This window comes from Watersipora subatra, chromosome 1 (assembly GCF_963576615.1).
Source record: "Watersipora subatra chromosome 1, tzWatSuba1.1, whole genome shotgun sequence".
In the NCBI taxonomy this organism is placed as follows: Eukaryota; Metazoa; Bryozoa; class Gymnolaemata; order Cheilostomatida; family Watersiporidae; genus Watersipora; species Watersipora subatra.
The window spans coordinates 22,613,468-22,623,945 of NC_088708.1; the positions used below are offsets into that span (position 1 = coordinate 22,613,468).

At 36.7% G+C, this 10,478-nt stretch overlaps 1 protein-coding gene across 1 annotated transcript; it reads left to right on the forward strand.

Annotated features, from left to right (window-relative positions):
• The first annotated feature begins 51 nt into the window (after positions 1 to 51).
• On the forward strand, positions 52 to 10,468 carry LOC137390402 (proteasomal ubiquitin receptor ADRM1-like). Its single transcript, XM_068076736.1, has 6 exons — positions 52 to 342; positions 5,534 to 5,647; positions 7,351 to 7,504; positions 9,142 to 9,483; positions 9,622 to 9,909; positions 10,257 to 10,468. The coding sequence occupies exons 1-6, from the start codon at positions 145 to 147 to the stop codon at positions 10,322 to 10,324; spliced, it is 1,164 nt and encodes a 387-aa protein (XP_067932837.1). The 5' UTR covers positions 52 to 144; the 3' UTR covers positions 10,325 to 10,468.
• Positions 10,469 to 10,478: the final 10 nt, after the last annotated feature.

The following is a 10,478-nucleotide window of genomic DNA, read 5'->3' on the forward strand; positions in this document are numbered from 1 at the left end:
TGTCAGCACTTCCTATTCTATGTTCGATAGAACACTACGGCGTACAGCTTTTAGCCTACGCTAAGATCGAATACTACAAATCGTCTCAAAATCTCTCCGTCACTCATTTAGTAAACATTATTACTCAAACATTTTAACATAAAAATGCCAGCTCTCTTTGGTAGTTCTTCTCAAAGACATGGTGGAAAAAAGAATTTGTTAGAGTTTAAAGCTGGGAAAATGTATTTGCAAGGAAAAATGTGTCATGCCGATAAACGCAAGGGACTGGTGTTTATCCACCAGACAGATGACTCTTTGATGCATTTTTGTTGGAAAGACAGGAGCACGGGTAAAGTTGAAGAAGTTAGTTAATTAAAATACATGTTTTGTTTCATTTGCATTGTACTCAACTAGTGTTTTAACTAATAATCGCTGTGATGTTAACCGTAATAATGTTGTAGTGGAATGGGGTGTTCTCAATTACTCGAGCTAACCAAAGGGGCGAGAATTATCATAGAAATCAGTTGGGCCCACAATCCATTACAACACAGATTATTGATATCGTTGATCGCTTGCGGCTAGAGTTCATTTGTTTATTAATTTATTGCCAATCCTAAATCATTTATTATTATCAGTTTTTAATAGAAGAGACACGCGGAGAAACTATTATTACATGATTGTGATTATTATTATTAGAGTTTAATAAGATGAGAGTATGCAAGAATCTGTAACACCTGCTTTGCAGAAATCGCGCACGGCGAATTGGTCACTTCTTCTTGTTTGTACGCAACCCGCCACGGTAAGCTAGATTTGTGGATGTTGATGCAGTCAGCAGTAAGATCGCACATCTATTCACCAGGCTTCGAAGAAAAGAAAAAACGAAGAAACTCTTTAATAGGAAATTTCAACTCTCTGAACTCCGGAAAGAGTAGACTGAATCACTCACTGTGCACAATCAAGGGAAGGACGGTATCGGTAAATTACCCTATCAAAAGAGAACCCAGCTATAGTTCATGACCCAGACCAACTGGTATCACTCCATTGGCTAAGGAAAAATTGTGACACCCTTAGGTCAGTTCAAACGTCAATTGCGATGTAAGATGATAGGCGCTTGTACTGTAAGACAGCGCAAGTGATGTCAAGCAACCCAGCAAATGCACAGGGCATTAGGAGTTATTCAAAGCAAGATGACAACTCAAGCGATGACAAGTCTCAAACGATAATTTAAAACTACCGAAACTGGATATATCAAGGATGCTTTCAGGATTGTTATTGAAACCTATCATTTGTCTATAATATTGCCATTAAAAATACATTGAAAACTAGGTTTGTAAACCGTTACCCGAAGAAAATAGCAAACCCTTCTACAGACACTTAGAGAAAACAAAGCTAACTAAAAACCATATAAAGCTAAAACAATCTAACTCAACTGCTACTAATGACCCACACAATTGAACGACTATGCTGAATAAGTTTCATAGCCAACATAACAAGGATCATCAATTAGCAGACAAGACTACATCTCAAGTTTTAACTAACCAAAACAAATGTAAAAGATGTGGTAAAACTGATCCAAGGCCTTGAACCTGGTAAAGCTACCGGCCCCAATAGCATTCGAAAAGTGGACCTAATGATTGACATTACTCAAGATACAAGCTGTCTCACTAAGATTTTTGACAAACCTTTAGAGCACGGAAAACTGATGTTAGCGTGGAAGTTAGCCAATGTTACGTATCATACACAAATTCTGGTCCGCGGAAATAGTAAATAACTATCGACCTATCTCACTAACTAGCATCCCATGCAAGATCTTCGAGCATATCGTACTGAGAAATATGCTTGCAAAAGTAGAGAAATGTCTCCACAATAGACATCATAAGTTTAGGAGAGGCTTATCTTGTGAGACGCAGCTATGTGCAACACTCAATGACATGCCTAGATAGTTCTGTTGACTAACATAAGTGTCCACACAGCAGTTCTAGACTTCTCAAAAGCTTTTGACAAAGTGTCACATGCTCTCTCAAAAGCTTTCGACAAAGTACCACATGCTCTACTGATGGAGAAGCTTATGAAGCTTGAAGAAATAGTTAATTATTAGAGTGGGTCCACAGCTTTCTGCATAGCAGATCACAATGAGTCATACTGTATGGCTGCATGTCTATCTCTCTCTCCCGGTTTTATTTGGTGTTCCACAGGGGTCTATTCTTGGACTAGAACACTATCTACTATTTATAAGTGACTTACCTGAAAGTATAGACTGCCGTTTGCCGATGATACTCTTCTCTATCAGGAAGTCTCATCCGCCTTAGATATTACATTATTCAAACAAACCTATCTAAACTTAGAACATGGGCAGTAAGACGGGAAAAAGAATTCAATGTCAACAAGAGCAAAATTTTAGTGTTCAACAGCCTCACAAAGGTTTCTATGCCGGCATACAAGCTGAATGGCAATGTACTGCAGCAAGTAGCAGAAAGTCGGTACCTAGAAATGGTACTACAAGAAAATTTGAGATTCATCAAGCATATAGTCTAAAATTAAAGCAGCAAAAAGGCAACTAGGCATGATCAAGCATGCACTTCATTGGGAACCTCAGAGGGCTAAGTTCTTGGCATATAAATCACTTTGTCTGCCTCATCTTGAGTACGCGGCTGCAGCCCGGGATCCAAGTAACAAGGGAGAAATAGCTTGTTTTGAGCAGGTTCAAAACCAAGTTTATAGCGGTAATCAAAGTTACTAGAAGAATCATCGGTGCCATAGAAAAATTTGATATTATTCCAATACAACAAAGAAGACAGCAACAGCGACTGCTAATGAAAATCTTCAACAGGGATGAGACCCATCCTGCTCTAACAAAGTCATGCGATGAAATAATGAATCGACGAGACAACTCTATCAAGACTAAGGTTTAGAGTCGACGCTAACCTACCTCAAAACTACCAAAAACTATTGAAGAGCTCAAAGAAACCGGCAAAGCAAAAACCAGTCTACACAAGACATCCTGAGCTTGCCTATACCGGTCAGAATAAATGCTAAATATGAATCTAGTTTTTGGAAACCTGACCTAAAATTGTTTATACTAGCGTCTGTCTGAGGCACGTCTCTTATGCCCTTAAGTGGTTTAACGTGAAGAATTCTACGAGGTATAATGAAAGAATGAGCAGTCACTCTCAGATAAGTATAACAAAGAGATCTGTCGCTCGAAAAGACTCAACGCATGTTTATGTTTCCTCAGTCAATGTAGTTTTTGGCCTAAAACTATCATTAATATTTATGAAACAAAAAGCTCATCTGACACTACAGAATATAAGTACTGACTCCTATCCATCACCTCAGCAGATTGTTTACAAATAATGCTCATAAGCAATTAAAGCTGTAATGGCAAGATGTCATTACCCCTGTGGTATATCTCTGTTGATCATACTGTAGGCACACTACATTGTTACTTGATCCATTATAATTTACACACATATTCCGACAACATTCTGTTTCATTAATATTTTATGATGGGGCCTCCCTCAGGGGTAATTCTTTCTCTTGGGTGTACTTTAGGTCTGAGGCTTCAACTTTATTACGTTTTTCAACTTCATCAAAATGATATTATCACAAGAGCTCTGAACAACTCGCCCACAAGTACAAACACAGTGTAAATAGATATTATTAAGGCAGTGAAACTCGTTTGTGCCCAATTTGTTTCCTTTTTTGACAAAGTAGCTTGTTTGCTGGCTTGGATAGCTTAACAAGTTAATCAGTGCAAGCCACCAGTGGTTGAAAGAAGTTATTGTAGCCTAGTTATTTTTATACCTTCATTACTGCCATAGTGTTGTACTGCATTTGAATTTTTGGTAGCAAATGGCCGATACTTGGATCAGCAAATTGCCGATCTGTCAATACTTGGACGAGAAATGTGGTTTTACTAATAATTGATGCACACTGCCTACTAATCTTAGCACACTAATACGTACCTCACCCTAATGAGTGTGTATCGCTGTAATAGAAGCTAACTCTCCTTTTTCAACAACTATCAATAACTCTTTCAATAACTTTCTTTTTCAATCAACACAGGAGAATAATGGGGCAAGAAAATAGGGCCAAGAGTTTGATCGAAATGGAGCTTTTTATTGGCCTCAAACCCTATCAGAACTTGTTTTGTAAATATATAACCAAGACAAGAGTCTAATATGAAAGCGGTATAAATATATATGTGATGAATGATTGGCCAGCTGGACACACTATCTACTAACATGAAGAGCATACCAGGAGTCTATATTGCAGATGATCCCGTGGGGCAGAACTCTCTCAGAAATAGACAGGTAGAAGAGCTAATCAAGCTTTTTCTAGCTGAAGAAGAACCCTCTTTGATCTAAGCACAGCAAAATGCACAGCAAAATGTACCAGAACTAGTCATGAATTTCACAAGAAAAATTTAAGATGAACTGTATTCATCTCCTAAGCTCCAAAACAAGCAATGCAACAGATGGGAACAATTACAATGCAACTCTGATCCTGTAATTAAATGCATCACTGCTCTTCTTGGTAAGCCGATCATTGATACCATAACCAATTTATAAAACTGAAAGAACAAACATCAGATAAGCTGAGCAACTATATTTTAAATACTCTGAATCCAAAATGCTACTACCATAATATTGACCATGGAATATCGCAATTCTACCTATTATTTTACAAAGAGGGTAAAGGAAAAAGTCGGGCAACTTTCACTTTTGAAGAGATTTACCCTAGAATAACATGCGACCTGGAAATGGGTACCATCTGTGCCCATAAATGTTTTTGTTCATTAATATATGTGACAACAATTTATCTGTATGTTATATTTTGTGTATTAAATAAATAATGTAGTATACATTCTTTGAATTTCTGTGCACTGTAACTTTTCTTTTTTAAACGAAAGGGAGCACAGCTATCATACTCAGGTAGGCAATCTATTTGTTCTCGCAGTCTTTCAAATAACTGTATCAGCTAATCAGCTCCTTAATTCAATGACATTTCCTTCTAAAAATAACAATATAGTGTGATATAAACAAGTTACATAGCATTTAAAAGCATGTTATGAAATGGTCACAAAACTACATATGATATAAGAATAGTATTGTTCAGTGGCTTAATAATATATTGAATATTGTAAGAAAATTACACCCATCTAGAATTCTAGATGCTTGGAATAGTACAACTACAAGCAGTTGTGCAAATCGTTGATGTACAAAGACAGAAAACATAAGGAGTTTCATACATATTAAATGGTATCTCTAGAATGTACCTGTTGCCAGACATTGTTATGAGAATTACGATCCTTAAACGACCAAAAATAACTATTCATACAGAATGAATTAATAATCTTTTTAATTTAATAATAATGCTCTTTTAATATTGATTTTATATTTGAACTGTTGAAGTTGAAAATGATTGGATAAGCACATGTACAAAACCATGAAATCTGAATGTCCTAGTTAAATAAAGGATGCACATATAGTATGTAGTGCATATTTAAAGTTATTTGTTATTTGCAGTAGCCAAATCTGCTGTGTTGTTTCAGGACTTATTAATATTTCCTGATGACACAGAGTTCAAGAAAGTGCCGCAGTGCACAACAGGTCGGGTGTTTGTTTTGAAGTTCAAGTCTGCCACCAGGAAGATATTTTGGCTTCAGGTATGTTTTTATTATCGATGTTGGGATGGAAGATTGGGATATTCTTAGTAACTTATCAAGACACCAAAAAGTTAATCCTATTTGTTTTACCTACAAATCAAGGGATAGGTCACTTGCGAAAAACTTAAGTCACAAAAATGACATACAGTGCACCCTCAGGATACGATTTTAATCCGTTCCAAGTTTGGCATCGTATGATGGAAAAATCTAATGGAGAGCTTTAGAAACCATAGTAATTATACCGTATAATGCAAACATCCTCTCCCAAAAATCATCAAAATTTTATACAAGGACTCTGTATATATTAAAAATTAGTAAAAAAATAGTGTGTTAACCTTAGTAACGATAGTTACCTACAGTAACTTTAGTATGTTTGTTGTATTTATTGGTTATGATCTGCATTAAATGGTAACGTTACAATGTTCTATGTACAGTACATACCGTAGAGAGTTCCTACCTTCATGACACACGTATGTATAACATAAACTCTGACTTCACTTTAAATAAGTTTAGCTTACTAAACACACACATGAAGCTAATTGTTAGTATTTTTAACTATTACTGAATTTCAACTTTTTATTAAAATTTAATCACCTACCTATTAGTTTCTGGCTTAGTTCTTAATAGAATTTAGCCGATCTCATTAAAATATTTTTCAACCAATTCGGCAAAAAAGCTCGAATGATGCAGGTTTTCGTACTGAAATAGATTTTTGTTAGCAGGTTAAGAAAAGTTGTCTGACCACTTACCGTCTATTTGAAGGCATCGCAACTCCAAACTTCTTACTGGTTTAAAGAGAAAATATTGCCGTTTTACACATGAGAATTGCTGAACTGAAAGAAATTTGTCATCGTGCCTCTTTCAGGCATTGTGAAAATATTTTCGGCGAACAGCATTTTGGCGTCTTTGTTATTTTGAAGTGCGCAATAAGCACACCGACTGCCAAATTTGAACTCTGGGCGAAAGCTTTGTTGCATTCGTATGGTGAAATAAGATTTGTATGGTGAAATAAGATTCGTATGGTGAGTTGAAAAATCATCATGTTCCACTTCATAATTTGAAAAAATCGTATGTCATGGTAATCGTATCCTGAGGGTGCACTGTACTCAAGTTTACTTATGTAACAGATATTTGACTATTTGCGGTGCATAGTTACACGATTATAAATCATGGTTTACTTTTTAACATCGTTACTGAAGGTGAGGAAAGAGCGTTATTTGCAGTTTTTAAGGACAAAATTTCATCTGTAGACTTTTTCATTACCTAAGATGATATTTGCTGACTCATTTTCTGCCTCCTGAAGGCTACTATTTTCATGCACTGTCAATTGTAAATTGTTACAAAAAATAGGTGGAAGTTCTACTGGTTTGAATCTTTCCAAACTTGCTTTAAGCAACATTATCCATCACAATGAAGCACATTAGACTTGAATTGTCATAACTAAAGAAGTTTTACTTGCTAGCTAAGCCACAACTGTTTCAGTAATTATAGGTAAAATCTGCGCACACATCAGATCCAAAAAATGCACATTTATTGCTTTATTGTTAATGCAGGTATTGCATTTAAAATATTTTTCAAAGAGGACATCACTCCAAATATTTGTAAAGCTGTCTGACTCTTGATTACTTGCACACTGTTATACTTCATAAGTTGTAGAAGCCTCATGACATGGCAATGAATAACACAGAAATTTTATTTGCTAGGAACCGAAAACAGACAAGGATGAGGAGAACTGTAAGAAAGTTAATGAGTTACTCAACAATCCACCCACACCTGGTTCTACCCGGGGAGGAGGTTTCGGTGGTGGCAGCACGGCTGGCCTGTCTGACCTACAACCTTCAGAGTTGGCCAACCTTGGTTAGCTGTTCTATTCCTCATATCTTCGTATTCTTCTTTACTACAGTTAAACTTCTACTCATGATTTCCTTAACATGGGAATTCTTCAACATAAATTTTAGCAAATATTTTACTCGACATCTGTACTAATTTCCAACATACAGCATTCAAAGTCTGTCGAAGCAGCACAGTTTCGTGAGTGTAAAGTGGCTGATGATAATTGTAAAGAAAATTTTGCTAATATACAAATAATCATTATACATGTACATGTAAGCTATATTAGTTTAAAATTCACAGTACACGGCGTATATATATTACCACCTCTATCTCTGAGTTTAGTGTCAAGGAGGTTTTACTTTCATGTGTGTCTCTAACTTCAAAGTAACAGTAAAAGCCTTTCATAAAATTAGTTTTCTGTATATTTCCTAATTAGTTTTCCTGTATTTGTACAGTGCCTTTATTTTGCTGCTACATGTAATTACCTTACGCATTTATTGATGAGCTATTCTAGGTGTTCAACTGTCGGATGAATTAAACGATTTACAAGGTATTCTCACGGAAGTATTTGTTTCAACATATGACATTTTTAATATAGCGAGCGGATCAGAAAAGGAATTAGATTCATTTGTAGAATTTTGGCAGTATACAATTCGTATGATCACATGATGTTCCTATTTGCGAGTTATAATCCGTAAAAAACAATATTCTCCTGTTATTTGCTCGATATCCATAAAATTAGTTTGGTTTGATGCGAATCCAGTTGCTACTAGCTGGTGTAATAGTTGAGCAAATATCAACAGGTCGTCGCCATCCAAAACGTATGTATCAACTTCGTTGTTCGCTCTGATTCTCTTCTGCCCTTTAGTTCTCTATCATCTCTCTTCAGGTCTCTAAACATTGTCATTACTTTGTCTCTTCCTAGTCTTTCTCAACTGACAATGCTAAGCACAATTTCATCCATGTGTTAAGAAAGCACAACTACTAAACATCACAATTCTTTCATACATTTTTCCTATAAGATATCATCAATACGTTTGCCTGCGTGAGATACCACCAGTATGTTTATTTTTCATAAAATATTATCAGCATGTTTCCTTACGTGAGGTACCATCAGTAGGCTTTATGAGAGGTAACGTCAGTATGTTTCCTTACATCAGGTACCATCAGTAGGTTTTATGTGAGGTAACATCAGTGTTTCCTTATGTGAGGTACCATCAATAGGTTTTATGTGAGGTAACATCAGTACATTGCCTTATGTGAGATACCATCAATAGGTTTTATGTGAGGTAACATCAGTATGTTTCCTTATGTGAGGTAACATCAGTAGGTTTCCTTATGTGAGGTACCATCAATAGGTTTTATGTGAGGTAACAGCATCAGTACATTGCCTTGTGTGAGGTACCATCTGTATGTTTTTCTCTATAATGTACCATTAATATGTTCCCCAACATTAGATGTCAACAGTATGTTTTCCTTCATAAGTTATCATATGTATATCAATCAGTAAAAAAACTCACATTTGAAAGTGTAATGAATTTGTTGGAGGTTTTGTGGCAAGTTTAGATAATCACATTAGACTATATTTCATTTGTAATAATACCATCAGATTGTATATATTATTATGGCCTCTTCATTATTTACTCACTCTAACCATTCAGGAGATTCCGACTTATCTAGTCTCCTTGGAGGAATGAGCCAGGAGCAGCTTTTGCGTCTCATCGGTGGTGTTGGCAACCTTGGTGGTGGCAATACAGCTGCAGGACTGAGTAATGCTCTCCGCGGTGCTGTCAGACCTGCGAGTGCCCAAAGTCAAGAGTCAACAACACCTGCCAGAGTTCAGTCTGCTCCTGAAGCTCAAACAACTACTGGAGATGATCCTATGACTCCCCAACCGCGTCCAGTTACAGCTGCCGCACTGCCCAGTGGCTCTGACCCTAGTAGAGCTGGGGCTCAGTCTATCCAATTAAGTGACCTGCAGAGTGTTCTCTCCAGCATCCACGGTAGCAAATCTATTCTTTTTTGCATACATTGCTTTTATATATACATGAAATTTATTGGTTTCATAGTACAATTATCACTAGGGTGTCAATGTTTAGCAATATTAACTTCTTTAGGAAGCGTTTTAATACTTGTTGCAGTGTCAGCAGATGATGCTCAACAGCCAGTTAACCTGTTGGAAGCTCTAAGTGCGGAAAAGATGATTCCCATTCTGACTGATCCCGGAGTGCAAGAGCGGTTGACTCCTTATCTCCCCCAGGATGCCTCTATTCCCTCTAGTCAAGAAGAACTCCAAGCTACTGTAGCTTCCCCGCAATTTCAACAGGCTTTGACAAGCTTCAGCACAGCCCTATCAAGTGGTCAGCTTGGCCCTGTGCTGACACAGTTCGGCTTAGGGCAGGCTGCCATTGACGCAGCAAATAAAGGAGGCGAGTTTCCAGTAACTATAGTTTCTATTAAATAATATTATGCCAAAATCACTGATATTATTGCATCTATCTGCTAGCATATGACCTCTTCGGCAGGCAGCGTGACGTTAATTAAGAATTCAAAATGTATGTATCGGCCTTGCATCGAAGCTCGGTTACAGTTGCCACTTTATTGGGTAAGAATGTGTGAAATACATGGACACTTGTGCATAGCATTTCGTAAATCTATATTGTTTTTGCTAAAATTGTGATAGAATTCAATTGATGTTGCACAATCGAAACTTCTCTGAAATGGGTTTGCAGGCTCTCCAATTCTATTTCATATCATGTTCTACGATTATTTTTAGATTTACAGGCATTTGTGAAAGCAATGCAGGAAGAAGAAACAAAGGAAGAGAAGATGGATGAGAGCTAACCTCAATACTGCATTTGAAGGAGATTGTACATGGCCCCACTTATACTCGTGTTATTCATAGATTCGTGCTAACCATAAATACCTTGAAATATAATTAATAGCAGCTGATCCTTGTAAATTGTCGTTCCTGATGATACTAATTAGAAAAAAACCT